General features: G+C 39.5%; 2 protein-coding genes across 2 annotated transcripts in view; one reads left to right on the plus strand and one right to left on the minus strand.

Moving 5' to 3' along the window:
- LOC122986229 overlaps positions 1-10,616 on the minus strand; it is a 47,167-nt gene extending 36,551 nt beyond the window's left edge. Inside the window, exons 1-7 of the mRNA XM_044357385.1 lie at positions 10,510-10,616; positions 8,524-8,602; positions 8,105-8,333; positions 6,101-7,895; positions 5,843-6,016; positions 5,291-5,464; positions 4,294-4,467 (exon numbers count right to left, since the gene is read on the minus strand). Of these exons, the coding sequence (XP_044213320.1) occupies positions 4,294-4,467; positions 5,291-5,464; positions 5,843-6,016; positions 6,101-7,895; positions 8,105-8,333; positions 8,524-8,602; positions 10,510-10,574 (2,690 nt within the window). The 5' untranslated portion in view covers positions 10,575-10,616. The remainder of the gene's footprint in view (positions 1-4,293; positions 4,468-5,290; positions 5,465-5,842; positions 6,017-6,100; positions 7,896-8,104; positions 8,334-8,523; positions 8,603-10,509) is intronic.
- Positions 1-17,376, plus strand: part of LOC122986857 (NLR family CARD domain-containing protein 3-like) — a 934,102-nt gene that overhangs the window by 616,233 nt on the left and 300,493 nt on the right. The window lies entirely within an intron of this gene.

Genomic DNA, 17,376 nt, shown 5'->3' on the forward strand with positions numbered 1-17,376 from the left:
CAACTGACGGCGCTGCCTCCATGACCGGGAAACATTCAGGTGTGGTGAAACAAATTCTGATGAGGGCACCTAATGCGACTTGGAACCACTGCTTTTTGCACCGAGAGGCACTGGCAGCTAAGAATATGGTTCCTGTGCTTGATGAAGCTTTGCAAGATGTCATCAAAGTGGTGAACCACATAAAACGGAGTGTGAAGAACAGCCGCTGCTTTTCAAATCTGTGTAAAGATTTGGGCTCTGAGCATATGCAGGTGTTGTATCACTCCGAAGTGCGCTGGCTGTCGGGGGGTAAGGTCTTGTCATGCTTTTACAAACTGAAAACAGAAATCGCCACCTTCCTCTCAGAGAATAACTCCTCATATGCTGAACTGTTTGACAACGACACCTGGCTCGCACTTGTTGCATATCTGGCTGATATTTTTGAGCACCTCAACACGTTAAACGTGCCTATGCAGGGGAAAGGAAACAACATTTTTGAACAGTCAGACAAAATTGTTGCGTTCAAGAAAAAGATCACACTGTGGGTGAATCATTTATTCAAAGACAGACTGTTTCCAAATGCTTGCCAGGAAGCACAGCAGCTGGACACCACGGCCAAAAATGACTTGAAAAAAACGATCAAGGTGCATCTCAATAAACTTCAAGCTCGGTTTGACGACTACTTCCCAGAGAAACACGGAGATAACGTTAATGTCTGGATACGCGACCCTTTCAACGTCAACATGGAAAGCGTCATGTTGCCACGCAACGAAGAACATCAGCTGGTGGAGCTGTCATGTGACCAGACGCTGAAAAAGAGATTCGGCGACGTAAGCCTTTTCCACTTCTGGTGCAGCGATGTGATGGCTGAGTATCCATCTCTCACCACTCTTGCAGTCAAAACGATCCTACCATTCAGCACAACCTATCTTTGTGAAAGTGGCTTTTCTACCTTGGTCCAGCTCAAGTCAAAGCAGAGAAACAGGTTGAACACTGAGCATGATCTGAGAGTAACTCTGCCTACTGTCACCCCAGACTTTGAAACTCTGATCAAAAGTAAAGTACATGCCCAACTGTCTCACTGACTTCCACAAAAGACAGGTTGGGTGAAAGCATCTTGTTTTGTAGCCTTATTTATTTTATGCAGTTTTGATATTTAAATTTATTGTAGTAACTTTTATACATGCAGTTGGCATGGTCCTCCTCAGTTTCTTACTAATGTACTCTGAACGCAGAGATATGCAGAGAAGTGAAATATCTAATTTTGTGGCCTTATTTATTTTGTGCAGTTTTGATATTTAATTTTATTGCAGTAACTTTTATACATGTAGTTGTCATGTTCCTGCTCAGTTTCTTAAAAAAATGCTCTTAAATTCACTTTGCATGTATATGTATGTTTAAATGTGTTTTTTAAGGTTATTTTTCAAAAATAAATTTGTTTGGTTTGTATTCTATAAAAGTGGGTTGCGATTTAATGACCATGGGAAAATGTGGGTCCCGGGCTGAGACCAGTTGAGAACCCCTGCTTTAGAGCATGGCTACGTTGTGATTGACAAGTCGCTGCCATGGTGACAACATTGCTTAAATAACGTAAACATGGCGTATAGGCGTAGCTGCTGCTATTTCACAGTGTGTTTTCAGTTCATTAAAGTTAATTGTAATATTATGGTCACCTAAAAAAAGTCTTGTTTGGTGTTTTTTGTAATAAAAGACCCATCAATGAGTCAGATGATCAGTTTTTCCACTGAGTACATTTTGTTTTAACGGTCTTAGGCCTGTTTTTCGCTAGCGAAAATTTGCATTAACATTATGACTGTTAACCATAGATTATAAATGCACCATGCTAACCAAGCTAGTAGCTAGCGCTCTGGTCAGCTCCACCCTCTCTTCCAAATATGGTCACTTCTGGCTCCAAAAATCAAACATGGCGATGGCCAAATCCAAGATGGCGATGGTCAAATCGCTACACTCAAGGCTTCAAAATGGCAGTTCGCGAACCAATTGGTGACGTCACCGTGACTACGTCCATATTTTTTACAGTCAATGTCTGCATCATGAGGCATTTAGGGGACATCTGTAATTTGTAGCTACAGAAAATAACCCCAGTTACATAAATGTACAGTAAATTCAAGAAAAACATTTCTGTAAGAAACAGCTCTGAGAAAGAAAAATGTAGTTCAAAGAAATTTCAAAGAAGTTACTGGCTAATTATCACGTAATTACAGTGGAAACCGCTTGTATGGATCAAAAAAGTCGGGACAGAATCATTCCTATACAAATGCTGTTTAAACAATTCTCTGATAGAAAATCAAGTAGTCTGCTTACAGTGTGTATTAAAGCAGTATTGCAATATAAGTAATATTGCAATTATACATCAGTTAACAACTGTTGTATAACAACAACAAAAAAAGATATAAATTGATCATATTATGGGTACCTGGAAAACAATCAGTTACGTATGTAGACTCCTACGTAATGAAACTAGTTTACTACTCCAGCAAGTAGGCCGACCCTTAGTAACGACCTAGCAACAGAGACGATTTCTAGTCCCTGCTGAGTCAGCCAGCCAACTTGAGCTAACGCTTTCTGGAGACTGTGGGATTTTCCAAACTAAATAAATGCCACATATATAAACACAAAACTGCTTTGCTAGCTCAATCTTGTTGTAACTAAGACATGCGCTGAAAAAAAAAAAATTCCATGTCGGGTAATGATAGAGTAGAGAACGGTTCGGGTTTTTCAGTGTGTGTGAGGGTGTGTAACTCGTTCCACAGTCTCAGAGTTTAATCCACTCGGTAAAGGGTCTGTTTTGTTTTCCCCACAACCCCTAATCAGTTCAGTTCAATCCAGTTTCACAAACATAAAAGAAAGACAACTCAAAACTCCGTTCTGGGTTTTCACCGAAGACCCCCCCCACAAAACAAAACAAACCAAAGACGCTAACAGAGCAACACAGTACATAAAATAAGCACATCAGAAATGTCAGATAGGTTGGACCACGGTGTTTTTCTACATATATATATATATATATATCAGTCTTCTACCCAGAAGTGACAGTTGTTGTTAGCGTGACGTCATGGTTTATAGTTCTAATGAATGGCGGAGTAATATTTTTAGTGAGAGGCTTTTTTCATTTGAGCACGGCTAGGTGTGCTGTCATGCTGATTTGAGCTCGTTCTAAATGTCTAGTTGACCAATCAGATTGCTTGGTCGGAACTATCTGTCGTATAATTTGGGTCTTTTCATACATGAAAACATATGGAAAAAAAACATTTGAAACTATGTTAATTCTATTTTCTTTTTACCTTACTCCCATAGTACACGTATGATATTTATAAAATAATTTTTAAATTGTATGAAACAAATATTCATAAAAAAACACTATTTGTGCTTTGCTGAATAATGTATTTGTATTCAGGCACACCCCTAGTGTGGAGGTGTGGGGTGGGTGTGTTTGTAACTGCCGTGAAACAATCAGAAAGTAATGTTTTCTTCCTCTCATTCACCAGCTTTCTCACTACCACTGCTCACTCTCCTAATCCACTTTCTAGCTCACTCGTTATCAAATGAAGAGAAATGTCCTCCCCTCTACCTAGTAATGTTTCTGTCTTCCCTCATGACAAGGTTGTACAGCATTACAGGTTGTGTTTCTCCAAAAGTCGATTCTGGTTCAACTTTCTCGCTGCTGTGGCCCTGCCCTCACTTGTCCTTCCCAGCAGCCTAAACGCACAACACTGCCAGCTGGTGACCTGAGGCTGGTGATGCGTGCACAATGAAATCATGACAAGAAAAAGAAAAGGAAAGAGTCATTTTCTCTCAACAATAAACATCGTCTCCTTGAAGTTTGTGACAAACTGCCAAAAATGAGCAAACGAGATGCAGCAGCAAAACAACAAGCATTTAAACAGCTGTACTGTATCTTGAAACAGACAATGAAATTCAGTAAATAGTGAAGCTGCTCATTTCATTACTTTATATTCATGTAATAAATATACGAATGTCAATTACATGATAATCTGTATGAGAAATGAAGAAAAAGAAAAGAAAATCAGTTATAATCATCCACTTATAGTGATCAATTTGACCCGGATGGAAGTGATCACTGTAAGCGATTTCCACTGTACCATGAAATTTGTGGACCTGTAAAATGAAATGTTATCAAATCTGAAAAATCATCTGAGGTATCAATTAATTCAACAACAAAATCAAAAGAAAACAATAAAAATCTGCAAGGAAAATAATTCTCTCTACTATCCTCTAATAATCCTTCAGATTTTAAATGTTCATTTGTTGAAAGGGTTGATGAATCCTGACCTGAGAGTTTCCAACGTGCAGTCTGGACTCTCCAGTCCAGCAGACAGCTGCTTCACTCCAGAGTCCTGCAGGTTATTTTTACTGAGGTCAAGCTCTCTCAGACTAGAGGACTGGGAGCTGACAACTGAGGACAGACCTTTACAGCTTCTCTCTGAGAGGTTACAGCCACTCAGCCTGAAGAGGAAATAATGAACATGAAGATGATGCTGGATATAAATTCTCTTTTCAGCACTAGTTAAAATCTTTGCTGTTCTATTCTAAACATGTTGGAGATGTGACAGTTAAATATGACAGAATCAGTGATACACAGACATATTATGATCTAAATCACTTGATATCAAAGCAATGATCAGTTTCTCTATCTCAGCCAGAATTCATATATCTGTGCTGTAAAATATATGAAGCTGAATCAAAGAAGATAAATTGGAAAATTCAAACATTTTCTTTCCTGTGAAAAATAAAATCCTGGTGGAAAACTTCTGCCAATCAGAACTTTGGACTTTTGGTGATGCTGGATATAAATTCAACTCTCAGCACTGGTTAAAATCTTTGCTGTTCTATTCAAATGAGATGCAGCAGCAAAACAACAAGCATTTAAACAGCTGTACTGTATCTTGAAACAGACAATGAAATTCAGTAAATAGCGAAGCTGCTCATTTCATTACTTTATATTCATGTAATAAATATACGAATGTCAATTACATGATAATCTGTATGAGAAATGAAGAAAAAGAAAAGGAAATCAGTTATAATCATCCACTTATAGTGATCAATTTGACCCGGATGGAAGTGATCACTATAAGCGATTTCCACTGTACCATGAAATTTGTGGACCTGTAAAATGAAATGTTATCAAAATCTGAAAAATCATCTAAGGTATCAATTCAATCAAAAGGAAACAATAAAAATCTGCATGGAAAATAATTCTCACTACTATTCTCTAATAGTCCCTCAGATTTTAAATGTTCATCTGTTGAAAGGGTTGATGAATCCTGACCTGAGAGTTTCCAGTGTGCAGTGTGGACTCTTCAGTCCAGCAGACAGCTGTTTCACTCCAGAGTCCTGCAGGTTGTTGTTACTGAGATCAAGCTCGCTCAGACTAGAGGACTGGGAGCTGAGAACTGAGGACAGAGCTGCACAGCTTCTCTCTGAGAGGTTACAGCCACTCAGCCTGGAGAGGAAATAATGAACATGAAGATGATGCTGGATACAAATTCTCCTCTCAGCACTAGTTAAAATCTTTGCTGTTCTATTCTAAACATGTTGGAGATGTGACAGTTTAATGATGAACAGACATGTAATGATATAAATCACATGGTATCAAAGCAAATATTTGTTACTCTGTCTGAGCCAGAGTTCATATATGTGTGCTGTAAAATATATAAGGCTGAATCAAGGAAAGATAAACTAGAAAATTTAAACATTTTCTGTCGTTTGAAACATAAAATTCTAGCGGAAAACTTTTGCAAGTCAGAAGTCCTGACATTAGAGAGGCTGCAACTTATAGTTTAGAAAAATGCCTCTAAAACAATGGGGACTTTGTTCTGACCTGAGATTTTCCAGTGTGCAGTGTCGACTCTTCAGTCCAACAGACAGCTGTTTCACTCCGGAGTCCTGCAGGTTATTGTTACTGAAGTCAAGCTCTCTCAGACTAGAGGACTGGGAGCTGAGAACTGAGGACAGAACTGCACAGCTTCCCTCTGAAAGGTTACAGCCACTCAGCCTGGAGAGGAAATAAAAGGGAAAAAACAAGTAAGAATTTATTTTTGTTAAAAGGATGAATAAATCCAACTATCTGTGTACTTACAGAGTTTTGTTGGAGGCTTTGACCACTGGCAGCAGCCTCAGAAGAGCCTCCTCTGAAGCAGAGTATTTCTTCAGGTCAAACACATCCAGATCTTTTTCTGATGACAGTAAGATGAAGACCAGAGCTGACCACTGAGCAGGAGACAGTTTATCTGTGGAGAGACTTCCTGATCTCAGGTACTGTTGGATCTCCTCCACCAGAGAACGATCATTCAGTTCATTCAGACAGTGGAACAGATTGATGCTACTCTCTGCAGACTGCTTCTCACTGATCTTCTTCTTGATGTACTCGACTGTTTTCTGATTGGTATGTGAGCTACTTCCTGTCTGTGTCAGCAGACCTCGTAAGAGAGTCTGATTGGTCTGCAGTGAAAGACCCAGGAGGAAGCGGAGGAACAAGTCCAGGTGTCCATTTGGACTCTTTAAGGCCACATCCACAGCACTCTGGTAGAAACATGTTGATTTCCCTCTGAACACTTCAGACAGCCGGGATATTTGTTCTTCTGCCAGCAGATTGACTCCAGAGTTGACGAATGTCAGATGGACATGAAGAGCAGCCAGAAACTCCTGAACACTCAGATGGATGAAGCAGAACACCTTGTCCTGGTACAGCCCTCTCTCCTCTTTAAAGATCTGTGTGAACACTCCTGAGCACACTGACGCTGCTCTGATATCAATGCCACACTCTGTCAGGTCTGATTCATAGAAGATCAGGTTGCCTTTCTGCAGCTGCTCAAAAGCCAGTTTTCCCAGAGACTCAATCATCTTCCTGCTCTCTGGACTCCAGTGTGGATCTGTCTCAGCTCCTCCATCATACTTGACGTTCTTAATTTTGGACTGAACCACCAGGAAGTGGATGTACATCTCAGTCAGGGTCTTGGGCAGCTCTCTTCCCTCTCTGCTTTTCAACACATGCTCCAGAACTGTAGCAGTGATCCAGCAGAAGACTGGGATGTGGCACATGATGTGGAGGCTTCGTGATGTCTTAATGTGGGAGATGATGATGCTGGCCTGCTCCTCATCTCTGAATCTCTTCCTGAAGTACTCCTCCTTCTGTGGGTCAGTGAACCCTCTGACCTCTGTCACCATGCCGACACAGTCAGGAGGGATCTGATTGGCTGCTGCAGGTCGTGTGGTTATCCAGAGGCGAGCAGAGGGAAGCAGTTTCCCCCTGATGAGGTTTGTCAGCAGCACATCCACTGAGGTGGACTCTGTAACATCAGTCAGGATCTCATTGTTGTGGAAGTCCAGAGGAAGTCGACACTCATCCAGACCGTCAAAGATGAACACAACCTGGAACTCTTCAAACCTGCAGATTCCTGCTTCTTTGGTTTCAGTAAAGAAGTGATGAACAAGTTCCACCAAGCTGTACTTTTTCACTTTCAGCATATTCAGCTCTCTGAAAGTGAATGGAAATGTGAACTGTATGTCCTGGTTGGCTTTGTCTTCAGCCCAGTCCAGAGTGAACTTCTGTGTTAAGATTGTTTTCCCAATGCCAGCCACTCCCCTTGTCATCACTGTTCTGATTGGTTCAGCTCTTCCATGTGAGGCTTTAAAAATGTCTTCACGTCTGATTGTTGTTTCTGGTCTGTCTGGTTTCCTGGATGCTGTTTCAATCTGTCTGACCTCATGTTCATCATTGACCTCTGCAGTCCCTCCCTCTGTGATGTAGAGCTCTGTGTAGATCTGATTCAGAAGGGTTGGGTTTCCTGCTTTAGCAATCCCCTCAAACACACACTGGAACTTCTCCCTCAGGTTAGACTTGAGTTTACGTCGACACTCTGTAGCATGAGTTCCTGAATGAACAAACAACAAATGAAATCAGTGAACATGTAAGTGTGTCTGTATAGTTTTTCCTCCTCCATCAGTTTTATTCAGCTCATCAGTGGAGGACAAACAGCCTCTGATCTGATGCAGATGTGTGCAGCATATTTACAGCAGAGTTTGAAATATAAACCTCTCTCATGTTGCCTCCATCATGTTAAATCTGTTAAAATCCTCTTACTGCTCTGCAGACGGTCAGCCAGCTCCTCCTGCTTCATTCTCCTCAGGAAGTGCAGTGTGATCTTCAGAAATGCCTCTCTACTGCTCCTCCTCTGCTCTTCCTCCTCACTGTCCAACACCTCCTCATCCTCACTCTGACTCTCTAAGCATTCTGGGTAATCTGGACTCAGACCCCTCTGGACTTTCTTCAGCTCGTTCTTCACAAAAGTGACGATGTTCTCCTCCAGCAGCTGGAATAGAAAGATAAACTGAACATTTAATTTAAACTGGTAGAACACAACATGTGATTCATCTGTCAGTCTGAAGGCGTGCTGGTCTAAACAGAGCAGCATGGACGCTGTTAGGACCTGAACGGTACTTTAGAATTTCATCTGTGGTTGATGGGGTTAATATTAAAGGGGTGTTTGTACATGTACACACCATAAATATGGAGTCCAGGTGTGTTTGATGCTGCTGTGCAGACTGATCACTGGGAACCTCTGAGCTCTGCTGCTGAACTCTGTGGAGAAAACATCACATTTAAGGACATTTAATGACTCAAATCTGCACACAGCTTATTAAAGCTAAAGACCCATAGATGTTCTTATCAAACTGAATAATAATCAGTGACAAAAGCATGAAGTTAAAACCAAAGACATGAAGGATTAATCATCAGTTTAAATCCCAGAATTTAATAGAAATCTTGCAGAACAGAGTGACTGATGAGTTCAAATTCCTCCAGTGATGAAAAGAGGATGGCAGGCGACTTGGTGATGAGTCAACAGAAGAAGAAGGAAGTGAGGATGTTCTACAGGAGTTCTATGGCTCAGTAACAATCTGTGCCAACCTTAATAACTAAAGATGGAACTATAAACATCCCAGTTCACCCTTCGGATGGATGAACACAACATCAAGCAGCTTTTACTCTGTACAGACTCTGTTAGAGGAGGTACAAGGTGATCCAGACATCTTTTTAAAAAACTGTCCCTGGTGCTTTATGTGTTTTCAGAGATGTTATGACATCAGCTTCCTCTTTTTGTGTAACATCTTCATCCATCCATTGTTTAGTATCATCTTTTAATTTTGGCAGAGTAAGATTTCCTGTAAATTATGAGAATAATCTCCTGTCTATTTCCCATCTGATCCATACAGATCCTGATAATAATTTTAAAAACATTTCTGATTTGAATGGGTCATTTAACATATTTTCCTCTTGATCTGTGAGAGAAAAAAGGAAAAGATCCTTTTTTCTTCATTTTCCCTCCTTGTTCTGTGTTGTTTTTTTATTTGTTTAGAAGAGAGGAGGAGAGAAGAAGAAACAGAAAATAAGGTATGAAACTAAACTGGTATAAGCTGTGCCTGATGGAGCCGGTACATGAGGGTTCAGGGATCAGATGGATTAATATTGTAATTATATCAATGTTTTGTCTGTTAAATTGAATAAGATGAAATAAATAAAGTGAAAAAGAAAACAATATATCAGAGCACAGAAACAAAGTGAGGAGGTGTGTTACATGTCAGTGTTGTCCTGCAGAGGGCAGCAAACACCTGCCAACACTGAATAAGAAGCTCTGTGAGAGAGGGAGCTGAGTCTTTCTGAGATGAAGATGTTCCTGTCAATCTGAAAAATAATCAGCCGTCCAATCACAGCTTGGAGGCAGCGCCATGGGCGGAGCTTATCAACACCAGCAGAGGTGAAGTCAAACATGACAGACAGCCTTTCACAATAAAACAGTTTCCTGTGGGCTAAGGGACAGAACTACTGACTGTATGTTTAGTTCCATTTGTGAGACTGTTTGCAGTTTTAATAAGATGGATTGTGCTGCATGAAAGAACAGACAAGACAACAAACACTGAAATGTAAAACACCTTTTCACTTTGTTTTCTGTGTTCTGGTTTGATTTTAATGCAGCCTGAGAAACCTTCATTGTCTCTTTACCAAAGGTTTTTCATTAATTATGACACAGTAAACACTTACATGAAAAGGAAACACGTATACATAACGTGCATTGTATCTCATTTTCTTTCTTTCTTTGATTTGTCTTTAATGAGACATTTTAGAATTTTTCTCATCTTCCATAAATATAAAACATTCTTGTGTCTAACAATCCTTTCTGTCAATTATCAATCTGTTCAGTCAGTTTATCAATCCTGAGATCAATATTCTGACCTTTGCTCAGCAGGATCCATCTTTGAAGCTCCAGACAGACACATCCAAGTTAGCTGCTGCTCTGATTATTGGATGTGATGTTTTCAAAGTTACACACACATATTGATATAGTGACCATGTTGGTGTCTTATAACACTGAACTCTTTGACATGTGACTGTTGCACAGGTGGACACTGTGATGTCACTGCTGAAACAATATATTGATTCCTCTTCTCAGGAGAGTCAGATAATAACAAACTTCAGTTTTACATTCTTACCTTCCATCAGCAGGTCGTCCATCTTTAAACTTAATAGGACGACCCATAGAGCGGTCACTCTTCATGGAAACACAGCTGGGTTCAGGATAGTCTGCTCTCTGCTGCTGCATCCTGATACAAATAAACAGTGACAAAAGCATGAAGTTAAAACCAAAGACATGAAGGATTAATCATCGGTTTAAATCCCAGAATTTAATAGAAATTTTTCAGAACAGAGTGACTGATGAGTTCAAATTCCTCCAGTGATGAAAAGAGGATGGCAGGCGACTTGGTGATGAGTCAACAGAAGAAGAAGGAAGTGAGGATGTTCTACAGGAGTTCTATGGCTCAGTAACAATCTGTGCCAACCTCAATAACTAAAGATGGAACTATAAACATCCCAGTTCACCCTTCAGATGGATGAACACAACATCAAGCAGCTTTTACTCTGTACAGACTCTGTTAGAGGAGGTACAAGGTGATCCAGACATCTTTTTAAAAAACTGTCCCTGGTGCTTTATGTGTTTTCAGAGATGTTATGACATCAGCTTCCTCTTTTTGTGTAACATCTTCATCCATCCATTGTTTAGTATCATCTTTTAATTTTGGCAGAGTAAGATTTCCTGTAAATTATGAGAATAATCTCCTGTCTATTTCCCATCTGATCCATACAGATCCTGATAATAATTTTAAAAACATTTCTGATTTGAATGGGTCATTTAACATATTTTCCTCTTGATCTGTGAGAGAAAAAAGGAAAAGATCCTTTTTTCTTCATTTTCCCTCCTTGTTCTGTGTTGTTTTTTTATTTGTTTAGAAGAGAGGAGGAGAGAAGAAGAAACAGAAAATAAGGTATGAAACTAAACTGGTATAAGCTGTGCCTGATGGAGCCGGTACATGAGGGTTCAGGGATCAGATGGATTAATATTGTAATTATATCAATGTTTTGTCTGTTAAATTGAATAAGATGAAATAAATAAAGTGAAAAAGAAAACAATATATCAGAGCACAGAAACAAAGTGAGGAGGTGTGTTACATGTCAGTGTTGTCCTGCAGAGGGCAGCAAACACCTGCCAACACTGAATAAGAAGCTCTGTGAGAGAGGGAGCTGAGTCTTTCTGAGATGAAGATGTTCCTGTCAATCTGAAAAATAATCAGCCGTCTAATCACAGCTTGGAGGCAGCGCCATGGGCGGAGCTTATCAACACCAGCAGAGGTGAAGTCAAACATGACAGACAGCCTTTCACAATAAAACAGTTTCCTGTGGGCTAAGGGACAGAACTACTGACTGTATGTTTAGTTCCATTTGTGAGACTGTTTGCAGTTTTAATAAGATGGATTGTGCTGCATGAAAGAACAGACAAGACAACAAACACTGAAATGTAAAACACCTTTTCACTTTGTTTTCTGTGTTCTGGTTTGATTTTAATGCAGCCTGAGAAACCTTCATTGTCTCTTTACCAAAGGTTTTTCATTAATTATGACACAGTAAACACTTACATGAAAAGGAAACACGTATACATAACGTGCATTGTATCTCATTTTCTTTCTTTCTTTGATTTGTCTTTAATGAGACATTTTAGAATTTTTCTCATCTTCCATAAATATAAAACATTCTTGTGTCTAACAATCCTTTCTATCAATTATAAATCTGTTCAGTCAGTTTATCAATCCTGAGATCAATACTCTGACCTTTGCTCAGCAGGATCCATCTTTGAAGCTCCAGACAGACACATCCAAGTTAGCTGCTGCTCTGATTATTGGATGTGATGTTTTCAAAGTTACACACACATATTGATATAGTGACCATGTTGGTGTCTTATAACACTGAACTCTTTGACATGTGACTGTTGCACAGGTGGACACTGTGATGTCACTGCTGAAACAATATATTGATTCCTCTTCTCAGGAGAGTCAGATAATAACAAACTTCAGTTTTACATTCTTACCTTCCATCATCAGGTTGTATGTCTTCAAAGCTAATATGACGACCCATAGACCAGTCACTCTTCATGGACAAACAGCTGGGTTCAGGAGAGTCTGCTCTCTGCTGCTTCATCCTGATACAAATAAACAATTAACAAATCAAAGAGTTTAAAAACTATTAATTTTGACCAGACTGTCAGCAGCTGAAGTTTTACAAGCAGAATGAAAATCAGTAAGAAGACAGTGGATGAGAAACGTTCTCCTGTTCATCAACATGTCATCTGATGAAAGATGCTTCATCTTAGTTGATTAGTTGACTAATCAGTTGTTGGGGTCTTTATTAACTCAGACAGTCAGTAGTTCATTCTGAGTTATTGTGAGTTATTATTCAGTAGTTGAGTGTGAGATGTGACAGTGAGTGTGAATAATGATGGTGGAGTGATGTGAGTGGAGAACAGTGATGGACAGTTAGAGATCCTCATCTCACCTCTGAGCTTTGGTCTGGCTGTCATGTTCCCCACACAGAGAGCTTTTAGAGGGAGGGACTCCCTCCTCTCTGTCCTCACACTGATCCATAGCAGAGAAACAGCTGCTGGGAGAGCTGCACTCAGTCACTACAACAAGGTTTCATCACAGGACACATTAGTTCTCATTCATCTCTCTAATATGTCACAAATACTGTAGAAAACAGTGAAGCAGCAGCTCTTCCCATCAGACACACTGACCAGGTCCATCTGAGGACTCTGCAGCCTCTGGGACAGTTCACAACATGGACTGAAAAACAGCTTTCAGTCAAACCAAGTCTGTCTCAGTGTTGGAAGATGGTTGTGTTTTTGATTAAAATGCACCACAGCCAAGTTGATCCAAGCTGTCCAACCAGTTCTGACACTCCCTACATTTTTCACTAATGACGTGATTGTAATTGAAGTGCTGTTGGTTCAACCTGAGAATCACTAACAGTAATACAAGGAAATCATTCTCAAACTGCTCCCCTTTAACTCTTAAAGAAACAAATCGTCAAGAATAAAAATCTTCTGTAAAACCTGAAGGATTAAATAAATATTGTGAAACATCATCATCCAGAAACATTTCTGCTGTTCAGTCAAACAGTGATTCAACACAATGTGATCAAAGTGATCATGTTCATCAGACATTTACAGATTTCTCTGGTAGGATTCTCACCTGCTGAAGTCACTTCAGGTCAACTTACAGACACTTTCCATCTTCATATGTCGAGGAAACATCAGGAGAGAAGAAGCTGCTCATTCTCCCTTGTCAATCCTGGTGTCTGTGTTCATTTGATCTGAGGACTCAGTCACATCCTCATAACTTCAGAGTCAGAGTCTATAAATAAAGATCAGAGTGACATCAAAACCAGTCTAACCTGTGGCAGAAACCCGGTCAGTGTCAGAGAAATCACACATCACATGATATAGTTCTACTATCTGTCCACTAGATGGAGCCAACTGAACATCTAATGAGCTAAAGATCAGCTGTTAGTATCTCTAACCAACAACATCACTCAGCAGCTTGGATCAACTCAGCTGTGATTCATTTTATCCAAAACAACCATCTTACATCTATGAGTTTATTTTCAGCTTCACATTTCTACTAAATTCTACCATTACAGGTGTATTTTGTTGCAGTCACACAGTACTGTAGATATTTTAATGTCACTTATCTAATTCTATAATCTTTTATTGGATTTTTATTTATTTCATGCAAAGAGTTCTTTATCTGTTGCTGCTGTAACATGTGACTCCTCCCTTAAACATCAATAAATTATTGTCTTAATCAATTACTGTCCTAAATATAGACACAAGCAGCAATGACCGGGGTCCAAGCAGATTACGAACATTTGGATACTTGTTTCTTATTTAACTGACAAGAAGCAAAACTTTTGATGTTCTTTAAAATAACTTATCGTTTATTGCCTGTTTAAATATATATATATATATATATGTATATACACATATACACATACATATATATATGTGTGTGTAGCCGAGCGTCTGCTGTCACTTTTCTTACTTGAATAATAAATGTGAGTTTGTTCAAAACTGAGAAACACTCCATTACAAGTAAAAGACCTGCAGGAAAAATCCTCCTACAGTAAAAGTACATAAGTATTATGAGCTTGATGTAGTTAAAGTATTGCAGTAAAAGTACATAAGTATTATGAGCTTGATGTAGTTAAAGTATTGCAGTAAAAGTACATAAGTATTATGAGCTTGATGTAGTTAAAGTATTGCAGTAAAAGTAGTGGTTTGGTCCCTCTGACTGATATATTATTATATATGACATCATTAGATTATTAATAGTGAAGCATCAGTGTTAGAGCAGCATGTTACTGTTGTAGCTGCTGGAGGTGGAGCTAGTTTACACTACTTTATATACAGTTAGCTAGTTTAGTCCAGTGGTTCCCAACCTAGGGGTCGGGCCCCTCCAAAGGGTCAGCAGATAAATCTGAGGGGTGGTGAGATGATTAATGGGAGAGGAAAGAAGAAAAAACAAAGTTCTGATACACAAATCTGTTTTCAGTTTTTGGACTTTTTCTCTAATCTTTGATTTTTGCTGAAATATTGGATCATTTGAACATTTATTGAAATGAAAGCATGTGAGAAGTTTAGAGGGAAAAATCACTATTTGGTGGAGCTGTTAACAACTCATAGACATGTGAAATGTGACCCCGACTACACACTGCTTTTTGTAAGACGTCAAAAGACAAAAAGGTTGGAAACCACTGGTTTCATCTTTAACAATGTGTTGTATTTTAAAAGCTTGTTATATTATCCATTGTGTCAAATCTTCATCTGAAAAGTAACTAAAGCTGTCAAATAAATGTAGTGGAGTAGAAAGTACAACATTTCTCTCTGAAATGTAGAAAGTAGCATCACATGGAAATACTCAAGTAAAGTACAAGTACCTCAACGTTGTACTTCAGTACAGTAGTTTAGTAAATCAATCAATCAATCAATTTTTATTTATATAGTGCCAAATCACAACAAAAGTCATCTCAGGGCACTTTTCACATAGAGCAGGTCAAGACCGTACTCTTTAATTTACAGAGACCCAACCATTCCTCCATGAGCAGCACTTGGCGACAGCGGGAAGGAAAAACTCCCCTTTAACGGGTAGAAACCTCAAGCAGAACCAGACTCTTGGTGGGCGGCCATCTGCTTTGACCGGTTGGGTTGAGAGAGAGAAAGAAAGAAGGAAAGGGTGGGGGGGGGGGGAAGGGGGGGTTACAGAATCTGTGACGAGTTCACATGAGACATTGAAGGCAGACTGGAAAGGTGATCTCTGGGAAATGTAGTGCAGAAACACATCAGACTGAGGAGGAGCTGAAACATCACATCTCATCTTCATCACTGCTCTTCGTCAGGAGGAAGTATCCAACCTGAGGAGAGAAACAGTATCAGGACTGTCGTCTGTATGTTGTGTATCTCTGTCAGTGTTTATCTGATCAGTAGTGTGTTATTGATGGTGACGCAGCTCTGATCCACTTCCCTCTGAAGTTCTGGATCCAGTCTGATCTGAAGCTGCAGAGACGATCAGGTGGACGACTTCCTGCAGCAGGTGAGTGTTTGTGTTTGGTCGTCAAGGAAACAGTTTGTCACACACTCACACACACACACACACACACAAACCAGCTGGAAGCAGATGGGTTACTGTGAGGCAATATGATATATAAAATGCTGCTGCAGCCACTAAGTAGCCTACATATCATACGTGTATCATGGGAGTAAAGTAAAAAAATAGAAAATCACCAACTGCTTGTGAACAGAAAATGAACAAATATGAAATGTGTTGATTCAAAAATAAATCAAACATTTTATTCCATCCAGCTTCCATCAGAAGGTGAATATATGCTTCCTTTAGGTAATATTATTAGGAAACACTCCATAAATTTTCATTGTTATGCAGATGACACCCAATTATATTTATCAATGAAGCCTGATGAAACCAATCAGTTAAACAAACTCCAAACATGCCTTAACGACATAAAGACCTGGATGACCTGCAATTTTCTACTACTAAACTCAGATAAAACTGAAGTTATTGTTCTTGGCCCTAAACACCTTAGAAACACATTATCTAATGATAAAGCTACTTTGGATGGCATTACCCTGGCCTCCAGCAGACCTCCAGATTGGGTCCGGGGTGCAGACACCCTCTCTATGTTTAAGAGTAGGCTTAAAACTTTCCTTTTTGATAAAGCTTATAGTTAGGGCCGACCAGGCTCGCCTTGGATCAGCCCTTAGTTATGCTGCTATAGGCCTAGACTGCTGGGGGACTTCCCATGATGCACTGAGCTCCTCTCTCCTCCTCCTCCTCTCCATCTGTATGCATTCATGTACCATCAATGCATGTCACTAACTTTGCTTCTTCCTCTGAGTTTTTCTGCTTCCTCGTCTCACAGGAAGGTCCGGTGCCTGAATGTGGGCCCTGGCTGTGGGGATTGTGGTCCTGTGGATGTCCTGCCTCCACACCATCATTATAAGTCATATCTCTATTACTACTTTTGTTGTTGTTATTGTTGTTGTTGTTGTTGTTATTAGGCTTCTCTGTGTGTCTCTCTCTGCTGACTTAAAATATTCCTCCAGTCTTGTACAACAAAACTAAAACTCATCTGAAGAAGTCAAACTGATTTCAGCCGCAACGATTTCAAACTCAGATCGACTGGAACGTAAAATTTATTCTTGATTTTGTCAGTATTTAGTTTTTATGTGTTTAAGTCTTTTTATTTGTAAAGTTTACTTTAAATAAACTCACTTCTTACTCTGAGCAGGATTTTGACACAATAATCTGAATTTAAAATGTTTCCACTGCTGCAGGTCACTTTCTGAACTGAGGCACCACATTAAGTGTAAAACAAATAAAAAATGTTAAATTAAAAACTTGTTTATGGATTTATGATGCTTCTCTTTGGACCGACTGCAGAAAAGAGACAAACATGTT

Source organism: Thunnus albacares, chromosome 1 (assembly GCF_914725855.1).
Source record: "Thunnus albacares chromosome 1, fThuAlb1.1, whole genome shotgun sequence".
NCBI classification, from domain to species: domain Eukaryota; kingdom Metazoa; phylum Chordata; class Actinopteri; order Scombriformes; family Scombridae; genus Thunnus; species Thunnus albacares.